The sequence below is a fragment of the Globicephala melas genome, chromosome X (assembly GCF_963455315.2).
Source record: "Globicephala melas chromosome X, mGloMel1.2, whole genome shotgun sequence".
NCBI lineage: Eukaryota > Metazoa > Chordata > Mammalia > Artiodactyla > Delphinidae > Globicephala > Globicephala melas.
The window spans coordinates 82021852-82036033 of record NC_083335.1 but is presented as its reverse complement, the minus strand read 5'-3'; the positions used below and the strand labels follow the sequence as shown (position 1 = coordinate 82036033).

Below are 14182 nucleotides of genomic sequence, written 5' to 3'. Positions count from 1 at the left end.
GATGGGGGTGCCTTTCAGGGGGTGGGTTGGGGCACCACAGGGGTGGGGGTGGATAGGGTACATTCAGGAGGATTTGCCTCCATTTCCTTTTTCTAACTGCGTGGATTCACCATTGGATTTTGTAAATGGAAAACAAATGAACAATGCTATATTGGATGTTTTCTCTTTGTGTGTGTGTGTGTGTGTGTGTGTGTGTGTGTGTGTGTGTGTGTGTGTGTGTGTGTGTGTGTGTGTGTGTCCTGTCTGTGTGACTACATGTGGGGAGGTATGGTCAAGTGAGACAGTGTATCTGCGTGACTTTGTTGGGGGGCACTCCTGCCTGGGGCACACATGTGACCAAATGCCTGTATGTGGAGACATATACAGTGCACACATGTACACATATGCACCTAATTGAGAGGGGACAAAATAGAGTATGTGCCTGCAGCAAGAAGTAGAGTGGTCGGAGAGATGGAACTTGAAAACGGTACGTATGTATGTAGCAAGAGGGTAGACTCCCATCTCATAAGATCTTCCTCCCTTGGCCCAGGCTCTGAACATGGGCGACAGGATACTTGAGTACCCCATCTCTTTCCAAACCCTGGAGCCCCCAGGTACCACTCCCAACTCCTGTATCAGTCTCCTCTCAAAAAGCCAGATAAGGTGTTCCTGAAAGTGGACCACCATGGAGAATGTTGACTGGGAATTGGGGATCAAACTTGAGGGGAACTATTGGGGTTAGGTAATGCCCGCCCCCCAACACACAAAATAATGGCTTCTGGAGGGACTGCTCAGTCTGGGATAGGAGCCCTTCGGAAGGGTCCACTGTATACAGCTCGGATTTTGGTAAGCTTTGATTAAATTCAGAGGGAGGGATGTCACAGGGGAAAAAAAAAAAGCCTGGGAGTCTCCCCAGCCAGCCTGTTCCCTGGGCATTCAATTACTTTACTCTCTCAGATGCACAGAATTGAGTTGACCATACTCCTCAGTTCTTGGCACACTGTATCATCATTGGTTCATATGAGGCCCTTATATTTTTTATTTCGTTTTGTTTTGTCCCCTTCATCACCCATCCCTGATCCCATGTCCCCTTCCACATAGGCACCCACTCTCGTGTATTTAACGTACCGTCCTTCCAATCCACCGTTCATGTGTTTATTTACATATATGTGTATCTGTGAAAATGTATGGTATTGTTATGTGTTTTAATTTACATAAACAGTATTGTACTATAAATCTTGTTCTGTTTCTTTCTTCACTCAACATTCTGTTTTTGAGAGATCCAGCCATGTTGCCGTATGTAGACCTAATTCATTCTATAACATGGTCCATCTTATACATGTATCACATTTTTCTTATTCATTCCCCTGGGTGATGGGTCTCTAGGTTGCCTCCAATCCTCTGCTACCACAAGCCTGCAATGGGCAGTTTCCTACATGTCTTTTTAGGGACTCCTTATTTAGAGGAGAGGAAACAAGCTCAGAGAGAGGCAGTGATTTGGTTAGGGTTTAAGTGAGGAGCAGATCCTTGACGCGAATCCCACACCTAAGCCAGAACCCCACCACCATGCCTCACGAGAGACCATCCAGCTGGCTCCCCAAAATCTAAAATAGAATTTAAAACAGCATACACTGAGGAAATGGAAAGGATGGGAAGGAGAAGTATGGAGTCGATGAACACATAGAAAGTCCTAGAAAGATCTAGCAGATGAACTGAATCACATTTTCATGACGCAGAGGAAGTTACTTTTTTTGGTGCGATTATTATTGCTAGAGCTATTTTGCAGAAATGGGAAACGCCACGTCAAAACCTGGCCCCAAACAAAAGACCCTCGATTTCTAAACCCCAGGCTCCTTGAGTGCCCCCTGAGCCGCGAGGAGCCGCCTCCGAGTTCGCCGCCGCAGGGGCGAAAGCCAGGGCTGGGGCAGGGGCAGATTTAAGAAGTGCGTAGTTGCTGACGGGGAGGGGAGAGGAGGGGGAGAACGACAGCGAGGCTCTCGAGTCTATCTGAGCACATCCTGCTCACTTGCGCTTGTTTTTTGTTTTGCGTTTGGGTCTTCAGAACCACTGGTACTTATCCCATTGGATAAGACGTCGGCAGGGTGAGGTAGAGGGTCTTCTTCCCTTCAGCTCTCCCCGAGGCCAATAGTCCTGCACCGTCTCTAAGGTCGCTAAGGGAGGTGGCCCGGTGATTGGCGGGCCCGAGGATAGCCAATGGGAAAGTGATGAGGTGCGGTGTTGGCAAGCAGATTGCGTGCGAGCGGGCAGGGGGCGGGGGGCCGCGAGAGCAGCCGCGGCGGCTGGCAGCCAATGGAGAGGCGGGATGGCCCCTGGCGTCAGCGAGGGGGCGGGGTCTGGCGCTTGGCGCGGAGGGAGTAGGGCAGGCGCTGTGGGAGGGAGCGCCAGAGCGAGGCTGAGAGCAGAGCTCGTCGCGTGAGGCGCGGCTCTGCTTCAGGTGTGACAGGCAGCGGCGGCCTGGCTGAGAGCGAAGGGGTGAGCGCGAGCCCCTGAGCTGTGCGAACGCGGTCACCATGGACGGCCCGGATGAGGGGCCTCCGGCCAAGGCCCGCCGCCTCAGTAGCTCTGAGACCCCTCAGAGCGAGCTGCCGCCGCCGCCGCCGCCGCCGCCTCCACCACCTCTCTTGCGCCTGCCCCTGCCTCCACCTCAGCAGCGCCCGAGGCTCCGGGAGGAAACCGAGGCGGCACAGGTGCTGGCTGACATGAGGGGGGTGGGACTGGGCCCCGCTCTGCCCCCGCCGCCGCCCTATGTCATTCTGGAGGAGGGGGGAATCCGCGCGTACTTCACCCTGGGGGCTGGGGGTCCCGGCTGGGAGCCCGCGATCGAGTCAGGGTACGGGGGGACGCCCCCTCCCACGGAGAGCCTGGAAACGCTTTCTCCCTCGGAGGTTTCTGGGGGAAGCCTGGAGATTGACTTCCAGGTGACGGAGCCCAGCAGCTTTGCAGGAGAGAAGGCCCTAGAAACCTGTAGCGCAGGGGGGCGGGGGTACCAGAGGTTAGCCGGTCCAAGGGGGAGGGAAGAGACCATCATCATCGTGGAAGACGACGACGAGGATGAAATGGAAAGTGTGAGGAAGAGGAGGAGGAGGAGGAAGAGGAAGCCCAGGAAGGTGAAGAGGGAAAGCCGAGAGAAGAATGCCGAGAAGATAGAGTGCATCCTGCAGGCGCTGGAAAACATTCAGCTGGACCTGGAGGCGGTGAATATCAAGGCGGGCAAGGCCTTCCTCCGTCTCAAGCGCAAGTTCATCCAGATGCGAAGACCCTTCCTGGAGCGCAGAGATCTCATCATCCAGCATATCCCAGGCTTCTGGGTCAAAGCAGTATCCTTGTCATCTATATTCATGGGCCAGGAGCCCATGACCAGAAATGGGGGGCGGTGGGGGGGAGGGACAGGCTGGGTGAAAGGGTGTGGGGGCGGGCCCCTATTGGAAGAATGACGAGGTCTGGTGGAGGAGGGATGGAAGGAGTGTGGCAAAACATCAGAGAAGCTGGACTGGAGATGGTGAAGGGGGGAGGGGGCAACACAGCATAAAAATTGGACCACAGATGGGAAAGGGGGAGAGGAGGAGCATAGCATAAAAGAAAATGGATCACAGACGGTGAAAGGGGGAGGATAGTAGAGGGGCACACAGCAGAAAAATTGGACCAGAGATGGTGAAAGGAGGAGGGGAGGGTCACACAGAAGATAAACTGACTCAGAGACAGTGAAGAGGGAGGAGAAGGGCACACAGCAGAGAAATGGCCCAGAAAGGGTGCCCAAGTCACACATGGCTGTGCAAGCCTAGGTCTCTGCTTAGATACTAGGCAAACCCCAATCCTGGCTGGAGAGGACGGGGCTAGAAAGGGACTGGAGCCCTGAAGGATCAGGAGAAGGAGTAGCTAGGAATGGAGAGAAAGGAGTTAAATGAAGGAAAGGGAAAAATAACAAGAATTCACTATTGGTGATAAGCTTATCTCTAGGGGACCATGCAACATGTTAGGAACACATGGATTTAACATCCTAATAGAATTATATAGACACAGACCCTTGGCATTCTCAGTATCACATGATCACAGGCGCTCAGTACCCAGGCACTGTATTATGTGGCCACAGGTCCTCAGTACATAGACCATAACATCACCTGGACACAAACCCTCAGACTCAGATACACAACATCATGTGGACACAGACCCATAACACCCAAATATATATAACATCGTGTGATGACAGGCCCTCAGCAACCAGATATAGCACCATTTGCACATGGGCCTTCAGCCCCCAGACACACAATGTCTTGTGAACACAAGCCCTCAGCACCCAGAGACACAACATCACTTGGACATAGACTCCCAGCACCCAAACACACGGCAAATATGAACCATGGCAAGGCCACTTAATACAGAGGTTTGACATTTTATAAACATAGGCTCTTACCACACAGACAGTATCATGGGAATAAAAGTATGGGTCATGTCCCATTGACCACAAAAGGAATTCTCCTTCTCCAGCCTCTCTTTTGTTCAGCCCTGCCTAGCCCTGACTGGCCTTCCTTCCCTCCTTCTCATTGAACAGTCACTCCTTGACCTAAACTGCTCCCTCCATCAGTTCCTCAACCACCCCAAAATTTCAATCTTGATCAACCAACGTGATGAAGACATTTTCCGCTACTTGACCAATCTGCAGGTCAGGCCAAAGAGATATCTTTTCTACCAGGACCGGGCAAGGAATCTGGTCCTTGGAGGTGAGGGGAGGTTGGGTGGGAGGGGTCACAGTGTGGTGGGAATTCCACCATTACCCCCACCCTGAGCAGGTACAGGATCTCAGACATATCTCCATGGGCTATAAAATGAAGCTGTACTTCCAGACAAACCCCTACTTCACAAATATGGTGATCGTCAAGGAGTTCCAGCGCAGCCGCTCGGGTAAGAGGCAGTCCCAGAGCAAATTCATGCCCCCTGCCCCATCTATCCTTGTCTAGTGCCCTCTCCATAGCCTCCTTTCCCCCCCAGGCCGGCTGGTGTCTCACTCCACCCCAATTCGCTGGCACCGGGGCCAGGAACCTCAGGCCCACAGGCACAGGAACCAGGATGCCAGCCACAGCTTCTTCAGCTGGTTCTCAAACCATAGCCTCCCAGAGGCTGACAGGATTGCTGAGGTGGGGCCCCTCCTGGCATTGCCAGGGAAGGCCTTGCTAGCTTGCCCCTGGGTGCGTGGGGTATTGGGAGTAGGCTCTGTGACATGTACTCAGCTTTGTTCTCCCTTCCCCTGTCTCTTTCAACAGATTATCAAGAATGACCTGTGGGTTAACCCTGTGCGTTACTACATGATGGGAGAAGGGGGCTACAGGGCAAGCAGAAAGAAGCAAGAAAAGGAAGAAAGGTGATGGTGGGGGTTGGTGGCTGAGAGGTGGTTTGTTAGGGGTGGGGCAAAGACTAGGCTAGTGTCACACAGTATTTGTAGAGCCAACAGGGACCTTTGAGATAATCCAGTCCACTATGTTTTACAAGTGGGGAGTGATGCCCGGAAATGGGGTGTGATCGGCCTGAGGTTATGTAGTCAGGGGCAGAAATAGGACTCTCCCCACCTAGCCTCGTCCCTGGGAACCCCTGTAGCCTACTGCCTCCCCAGTTGCTTACCACCTTTCAGTGTCTGCTCTGGGTACACCACCTCCCACCAACCCTATACTCAACCCCAGGCTTCCCCACAGTAAAAACAGGGATGAATATGAGGTGGTGATCGTGGAAGACTCCGATGACTGTCACATCATGGAAGACATTACTGGAGAGACTTCAGACAGTGATGGTATCACCGACAATGAGACCATTCATGACATCAAGATCTCTGACTTCATGGAGACCACTGACTGCTTCGAGACCACTGACAACGAGATAACTGACATCAGCGAGAGCCTCTGTGACAGCGAGTGCCCTGACCACAATGGGAGCATTGACAGTGGGACCACTGACAATGAGAGCCCCAATGACAACGAAACCACTGATAACAATGAGAGTGCTGATGACAACGAGACCACTGACAACAATGAGAGTACCGATGACAACAATGAGAATCCTGATGACAACAATGAGAACCCCGATGACAACAATGAGAACCCTGAAGACAACAACACTGATGACAATGAAGAGAACCCTGATGACAATGAAGAGAACACTGATGATAACGATGAGAACGCCGATGGTGACGAGAACACCAATGGTGATGATGAGAACCCCAAAAGTGGCAATCACAGCAGCAACGGCAGCAACCAGGACAGCAGCGACAGTGACAATGGAGACAATGACGGCAGTGATATTGAAGATAACGATGGCAACGAAGGTGACAATGAAGGTAGTGATGATGATGGCAATGAAGGTGACAATGAAGGCAGTGATGATGACGACAGAGACACTGAAGACTATGAGAATGACCTTGAAGACTCTGACAAGGATCACCATAACAGCGCCAACCAGGATGACTATGAGGATGAGGTAGAGAACATCTCCGTAGAAGAATCATCAGTGGAAGAAGAAGAGGAGGGCAGTGAGGAAGGTGAGCTAGACCCTCACCTCTTGTCTTACCTCCTTTCTCTTCTCTCAGAGAAAATCTGCCCATGGTCAGAGTATCAAGGCATGAGCACAATCTGCTCTTGTAGAGAAAAGAAAAAAGCATTCTGAGTAAGTTTTTAAACAGAGCAAGGTCAGGGAACATTTAGCTCACAAATGTAACAAAACCAAAACAAATTTCAATTCTTGGTGATGGGTAGATAGGTTGTAACAGAGCACAAGACAAATGAAGCAGAGAGAAGAGATAGGAGGCAGTGGGTGATATACTAAGTAAGACAGGTTCTCACACAGAGAGAGGGAAAAAAATGTCAAACATGTTGCAATTCAGCACACTCTGTACCCAGCCCTGGCCTTCTGGGAACTCCCAGGCTTGTTTGGGGGGCTGGGGGTGAAGTGAACAGTGTGCTCAGTGAGTCCAGAGGAGGGAGGAGCTAATTCTATCTCCAGAATCAAGAAGGAGAGAACTAGAGAAAAGAAGTGACATTTGAATTGGAGGCTGTCTTCACATTAAGGAGCATTATGGGGCATTCCTGGTGGAAGGGATCAAATGAAAAAGAACCTGGAAGGGTGAAAATGCATAGTATGTTGGGCAGGGTTTCCCAAATTGTCATCTGAGGACCCTTCACTGGTTCCAAAGCTGCTCACAAAAAGGTTCAGTGGTCAAATATGTTGGGGAAATACTGCATACAATAATATCCTTATGTAGAGTCACATGTATGTTGGCACCTTAAAGGCTCTGATAAGTCCTGCTCTAAGAAACCTATTTAAACATTGTGGAAGTCAGCATTTCCCAAACATCTTGATCACAAAGGCCATTGTTCACTGTCCACCAAAGAATACATTTTGGGAAATGCTGAAGAAGGGTTGCATATGGGGGGTTGAGGGAGAAGGCAGTATTTAAGGTGACTGCTAGGTTTGGTTCTGGCCTGGATGACTGGCCAAAGGAGGCACCATTTCCTGGGATGGGGAAGGGCGTCGTGGTGGGATTGATGGGATGCAGGGAGGAACATGGAGTTGGAAGGGCTTGTTGGGCATAAGGTACGGGTGGCTTAGAGGCAAGTGGTTGGTGATATGCCTGGGAAGTCAGAAATTGTAAAGAAAGGAGATAAGCCAGAGCAGAATCCTACCTCTGGATTCTGGAGCCAGTTAACATTAATTGGGTCCAATTAACATTAATGAAGTATTTACTATGTTGCCAGGCACTATTCTAAGTGGTTTTCTTGCTTTGACTAATTTAATCCTCACAGCAACTCTTATGAGGTAGGTACTACTAATCCTTTTATAGATGGGGAAACTGAGGCTCTGAGAGGGTAGAGTTAGGAGGAGCACTAGGTCGTGGAACATTCTGAGAAGGAGGGGATTGTCACCGGTGTCCAGTGCTCCTGAAAGGTCAAGTAAAATTAGGACTGGGATGTGTCCATTGGATTGGGGGCTGAATAGATCATCTGTGGCCTTGGAAAGAGTAGTTTCAATGGATTGGTGGGGGTAGAGCCAGACCACAGTAGGAATGGGAAGGAAATGAACAGGGGTTAAGGCAGTAGAGTCAAACCTTGGCTAGGAAGGGGATGGCTGAAGGCAGACAAGGGATATGTTTGAGCCTGGCTGTAGGCAGGCAGATGGAGGAGAGGCAGCCCCCTGGGGTAGGTGGAAGGTGCAGGAAGACCAACCACTCCTGGGGGTTTTGGCCATGGAATCCCTGGCAAACTTCCATTGAGGGCACTGAGGAAGGAGGAATTGAATGAGCGAGTAGACACAATCTAGACATATTTCTAGGTAGGGAAACGGAGAGAATTGCTGGCCCCATACCCTCCTACTCGGTGGCATCTCTTCTTTCAGAGAAGGGGAGGCAGAATTATCTTTACAACCCTAGGGTGGGAGCCGGGGTGGGGAATTGGGCTGAAGAAGACAGACTGAGGCCTATTTGGATCAGACTGGGGAGAAAGAGAGAGGGAGCTGCCTCTGGATGAACAGAAGTTCTATTTAGCTGAGGTCAGAGCTCAGGAAGAGACACACGTTGCATACAGGGGGTGAAAAAGCTACTTTTAGAGATGTATCAATTTTGATAGGACAGAGGCATCCCACTCTGCCTTCCTGCTTCCCTCCCACTTGCCCTTACTTTCTGGACTTGAGTTCACACAGACTTGGCTGCTTGTTCCAAGCAGAGGCTTTTGGCGAATGGTCCCGCCCCTCAAAAGCCCTGACTATGGACTCTGTTCCCTGTTAAGAGTGACATCTACCTGTCTACCTAACCATCCTCCTCCATTTTTCCCTCCTTACTTCTCTCTCCCCTGTACAGGCAGTGAACAAGAAGGTGAGGACAGTGATGATGAGGAAGGAAGCGAGGAGGAGGAAGGAATCGAAGAAGACTCAGAAGGAGGGGAAGACTCAGAAGACTCCGACATGGAGGAGGTGCTTCAAGTCCCAAACCCTTGGGCCAACCTGGGGAAGAGGGGCAAAACGGGATAAATGTCTTACCTTTGCGGGGGCTGCCTCTCTGTATCCCTCTCCCCCCGCCCCATTTGCCCTCCCTATCAGCTAGGGCCGAGCGGCCCCATATTGCACTTCTGGGGGATGACTGACTTCGTACACGGGTTTAAAGATTATTTTTATGGTTTAGTAATTGCAGAGTTCTTATTTTGGGCGGAGGGAAAGGGGGATTCCCCCTTCCTTTTGGCCCTCCTCTCCCGCAGGCTTCTGTGTGCTGCTAAACGTATTTATTGTGATGCCTTGGTCAGGGCCCCTCTATCCCCCTCCTCGTGCTGTGTGGAGTGGACACCCTTGATCCCAAAGCGGGGAGGGCCGCTGTGGCCTTGGGGGTCTCTGCCGCCACCCTGTTCTCCCGTCTCTTTCCCTCCATCCCTCGCCCTTCCCCGCTGTGCCCGCTAGCCCGCCTCGGTGTCTATGCAAGGCCGCTTCGCCATTGCGGTATTCTGGTCCCCCTCCCCCAGAAGTCCCGCCTCGTTCCCTGTGAACCCTGGTAATCCTAATAAAATTCTGAGCAAATTCAGAGTGCTGCTTCGAGTCTTTTGTCCCATTCGGTGCGCGGTCCCCAGCAGCCAGTCTCCCTTCCCACAGGCCCGCAAGTAGTCGCCTCGCCTACGCAGTGGCCTGCAAGATGGTAGTTGCTGGGGGTGGGGGTGGCTGGCTGGGGGCGAGCTCCGCGGGACCGCAGAAATGTTGCGTCAGGCCAATGCGGACCATCCTGGCCAATGGCAGGGCGAGGCCGAGGAAGCCCCTCCCTCTCCGGGCGGCCGCAGCAGACCCAGGCAGGTAGCAAACAGCATCCCACGCCTTCCCCTCCGCGCACGCGCACAGGAACGCCCTGGGCCCTAGAACATCCATTTATTCAGTGATTCATCTTTTCATTTATCGTGCGTCAAACCTTTCCTCGGGCCTAGTATGAGCTGAGTGTGGGGGAACCAGAGGAATCCATTTTTCTTGCTCGCATGTAGTAAAATAAAAATGATACCGGTCGGGACTTAACAATCCAATAATGCCGGAGTGCTCTCTCGTCTTAGGAAGGGGGTGTAGGATCCCTGGAGCTGGACCTGGGAGAGAAGGCAAGAAAAGACAGCCCAGGCTGGGGAGTTTGCATAGAGATAAAAGAAAAGCAAAGGAAAATTACTATGTAGCTGTGTGACCGGGGGGGGGGGGGGGGGCGAGGGGGGTGGAGTTGGGCGTCTGAAAGGCCCAGTGGCTTTAAATTTTGGATACAGTAACTTTATTTCCACGGACACCAGAAAAACCTCCCAGATTCTTTCTGGATCATAACGATAATTTACACAGATATCCAGGTATGTCTTCTGTAATATACCTCCCGAACTTTCCATCCAACGCCCTTACTTTGCTGGAAGTCTTCAGACTGGGTCAGATTTGCGTTTTACAGAATGCCCTCTGCTGGCTGCCCGGAGCATGGATTGGAGGGAGGGAGAGCAGTGAGGAAGCTGACGCTATACCTAAGGTGAGAGTGGCGTGATGGGGGCAATAATGGAAGGTTTTTAAAATAAATTTTTTCTTTTAGAAGTTTTAGATTTACAGAATTATCGCAAAGATAATACAGAGAGTGTCCGTATACCCTAAAGCCAGTTTCCCCTATTGTTAACATCTTACATGTAGTATGATACATGTAGGTGGCTCCGTGGCGCAATGGATAGCGCATTGGACTTCTAGTATGATACATGTGTCACAACAAATATCAATACATTATTATTAACTAAATTCCATATTTTGTTCAGATATCCTTAGTTTTTACCAAATTTCCTTTTTCTGTTCCAGGATGCCATCCAGGACACAACATTACATTTAATCATCATGTTGCCATAGACTTCTCTTGGCTGTGACAGTTTCTCACACTTTTCTTGTTTTTGATGACCTGGAGTCATCAACATTTGAGGACTACTAGTCAGGTATTTTGCAGAATGTCCCTCAACTGGGATTTGTCTGATGTTTTCCTCATGATTAGACTGGGGTTATGGGTTTGGGAAAGGAAGACCACAGAAATAAAGTACCATTCTCTTCATATCCTATCAAGGGTACACGCTATCGATATGCCTTATCACTGTTGATGTTAACCTGATCACCTGGCTTAGGTAGTATATGTCAGGTTTCTCCACTGTAAAATTACTCCATTCCCCCACCTTCCATACTTCCATACTCTTTGGAAGGAAGCCACTAAGTGTAGCCCGTGCTTAGGGAGTGGGGAGTTATCCTCCAACTCCTCAAGGGGGAGGAAGTATCTACATAAATTAATTGGAATTCTCCTGTACGAGAAATGTGTGTATTCTGTGATTTTAAGATGCTGGAATCAACAGGCTTTAGATATAGGAAGAGAGGGATTGAGAGAAGTCAGGGATGACTGCCAGGTTGCTGTGGGACCTCCTCTGTGAAATGGTTGGAATACCAGATCTTGGACATACTCCAGATTCTGATAAATGTTTTGGGGAGAGCATGGAAGCTTGGATGCCTCTAGTTCTGACCTGGGACCACACTGTCAGAAGTGGATAGAGGAGACTCTGGCTCAGAAAGGAGAACATCTTGCCCCAGGGCCAGAGCTGAGAGTGCAAGATGCTGAGTCAAGGCATCTTGTGCAGAGGGAAGAGACACCTATGTGCAGTATCTGGAGCCAGTCCCAATGAGTATGTGATGAATTGGAAGGGCAGGGTAAGCAGGAGGGGCAAAGGACCTGGAGTGGGCCAGGAAGAGGTCAGCCTGGCAAGAGGATCCCTGTCAGTTCAAGAGAGAGACGGCCTGGGTATCCTTGCCTCAATATACTCTGGCTCACAACATGACTTCCTCACCCTCTATAGAGGGTCTCAGTTTTCCCATCTGCAAATAGGCTAATCATGCTGGGGGACCAGCCCAGGAGAAGCAACCAGCCTAAGATCCCAAGATGGAGTCTAGCCTTGAAGCAGACCTCTGAAGCCTGGCCTTCATCATGCTCTTACCTGATTCCTCTCTGTTTCTCTAATCAAATCCCTAGCCCCTCATCCTGGCATTTGAGGCCCCTCTTCACCCACCCTGTTAGAGAGGGCCTCTGACTTCAGGGACACTGTTAGGACCCAATTATGGGATTCTAATATAGCTGGCCAGGATGCTCATGTCCTGGACTGAGGCATGGGAGGAGAAAATGTTCTTTGCCTAGGGTGACATCTTTTCCCTGTGCCCTCACTCCTCACTGTGTAGTGTGGCTTCATTCAGGTCCTGCCTAGTCTGGTCCTCCAAAAGGGAAGACTCTCCTAGAAGGTCTTTAAGGTCTCATCCAACTCCAAAATACAGTCTTTGCTGAAGACCAGTGAAGACAGGCCCTTTTGCTGGGACCCCAAACAGAAACCAGGAGGAGAATGAGGAGTCATAGGCCCAATGTGCCCCAGGGCCTTTCCCATGCTGAAGCTACTTGTCCTTGTATCCTTCACAACTCACCCAACTCCCTTGGAGCAGAGGGCCCTGCTCCTGAGGGTAAGGTTCCAAGGACTTCCTGGGGCCAGACCTTAAAAGTACCACCCACTTCTGTGAATAAAAGCAGATTGGCAGGGACAAAACTAGATTCAGGAAACTAGATCCCTCTTTCTTTGGTGATCAAAAAGGCCATCAGTGGCTCCCTCAGTTGGGGGTGTGGAGGATCCTGTTTTTCATTAGGAAGCATCCTATTTTTCATTCAGTAAACATTACTGAGCACCTGCTGTGTGCCTGATAGAAACTCGGTGATAGGACTACAACAAGGAAACATGAATAGACCAAGTCTTTGTCCCCCTGGAGCCCAGAGTTGAAGACAAGTGTTCTTAACATTTTTTGTGTGCCATGGACCTGTTTGGTGATCTGGTGAAGCCTATGCATCTTTTCTCAGAAAACAGTATCTTTTGAATGCATAAAATAAGATACCTAGAGCCACAAAATATTGACTATATTGAAAAATAGTTACTAAAATATGGAAAAGCAAATATGTTATAGTAATATATATGATCCTTGTGAGATCTAATGGAGAGTCTAATGACAATCATGATTTTGAGATAGAGATGAGATTACATGATATTTCAAGAAATGTACAACATCTATAATATGATATAAAAATCTCTGTGATTTCTATTAGTAACAGAGTCACAGGTACTATCACTATTATACTATGGTCAGTTACATTCTTTACTGAAAAGATGCTAAATTTCAATTAGAGGAGAGTGAAAACAAAGATGTAATTTTTTTCCCATCCAAATTCATGGACCCCTCTAAACCCTGTCCCTGGACTGGATTGGAGGGAGATCTGTGAACCCAAATTAAGAAACCCTGGTAATAGGAAGGGCCTTCCTGTATCTCCTTTCTTCTTAAACCCCTTTCGTTTGGAGGACAGAAGCCTAGGTTTTATGCTGGGTCTTATTGCTGTGTGACCTCAAGCCAAACAGTTTGCCTCTCTGGGCCATAGTTCCCTAAGTCTGAAACAACGGCAAAGGCAAGAATTGGGAGGGGAGACCTTAATTATTTATGCTCCAGGCAATTAATTTATGTTCTCTCATTGAATCCTCCATTGAATGAATGGCATTTTCAGGGAAGATTTTTTTAAATTATCTTCCCATTTCACAGATGGTTAAACTGAGGCTCCAAGCGAGGCTGTCACTCGACCAATGTCTTAATCAGTAAGTAGCAGGGGCTGGTGGGTGACTGGCCAGACCTCTATAACCACCTCATCCTCCAGGGATAAAACTAGGAACTACGTTCACTTTGAGCGAGAGAAACCTGGCTCAGAAATCCCTGCAGGTGGGGGTAAGCTATGGAAAACTGAGGGCAGAGTCGTGTCTCTTAGCGGAGCGGTGGCTCACGCAAGGTGGCTTACGGAGAATAAGACGTCAAGAAGCCGCGCGCCTCCGATTGTCTTGTGACTCGCGCCAGGCCTCACTTTGGGGTTCGCGCCTGCGTGCTCCCAACTAACCGCCCGAAGACCTGTCGAATGGACTGGCAAAAAGCGATGAAGATCCTCCTCCTGGCCAATCCTATTAGAGGGTGGGCTTAGCTTATAAACCAATCAAAGACCCCCAAAGGGGCGGGTTTTCTTCGGCCTGGATCCTGGCTTGGGGGTAAAAATAAAGTGTGTCCATCTCCAGCCAATCCCAGGGAAGACAGGAGGGCACTCCTCCAATGGGAGTCTGGAGCCGTCGGT

The 14182-nt window shown here is 50.0% G+C and overlaps 1 protein-coding gene across 1 annotated transcript; it reads left to right on the top strand.

The window, feature by feature from the left end:
• The first annotated feature begins 2353 nt into the window (after positions 1 to 2353).
• On the top strand, positions 2354 to 9544 carry TSPYL2 (TSPY like 2). Its single transcript, XM_030851000.2, has 7 exons — positions 2354 to 3317; positions 4583 to 4660; positions 4788 to 4899; positions 4987 to 5132; positions 5259 to 5356; positions 5685 to 6523; positions 8834 to 9544. The coding sequence occupies exons 1-7, from the start codon at positions 2511 to 2513 to the stop codon at positions 9001 to 9003; spliced, it is 2250 nt and encodes a 749-aa protein (XP_030706860.2). The 5' UTR covers positions 2354 to 2510; the 3' UTR covers positions 9004 to 9544.
• Positions 9545 to 14182: the final 4638 nt, after the last annotated feature.

Bases quoted from the DNA above. Each gene is read 5' to 3' on its own strand.
- TSPYL2 (XM_030851000.2), top strand. From the start codon at position 2,511: ATGGACGGCCCGGATGAGGGGCCTCCGGCCAAGGCCCGCCGCCTCAGT. The intron at 4,661-4,787 runs GTCAGGCCAAAG...CACCCTGAGCAG, and splicing joins GCTACTTGACCAATCTGCAG to GTACAGGATCTCAGACATAT. The intron at 4,900-4,986 runs GTAAGAGGCAGT...TTTCCCCCCCAG, and splicing joins GTTCCAGCGCAGCCGCTCGG to GCCGGCTGGTGTCTCACTCC.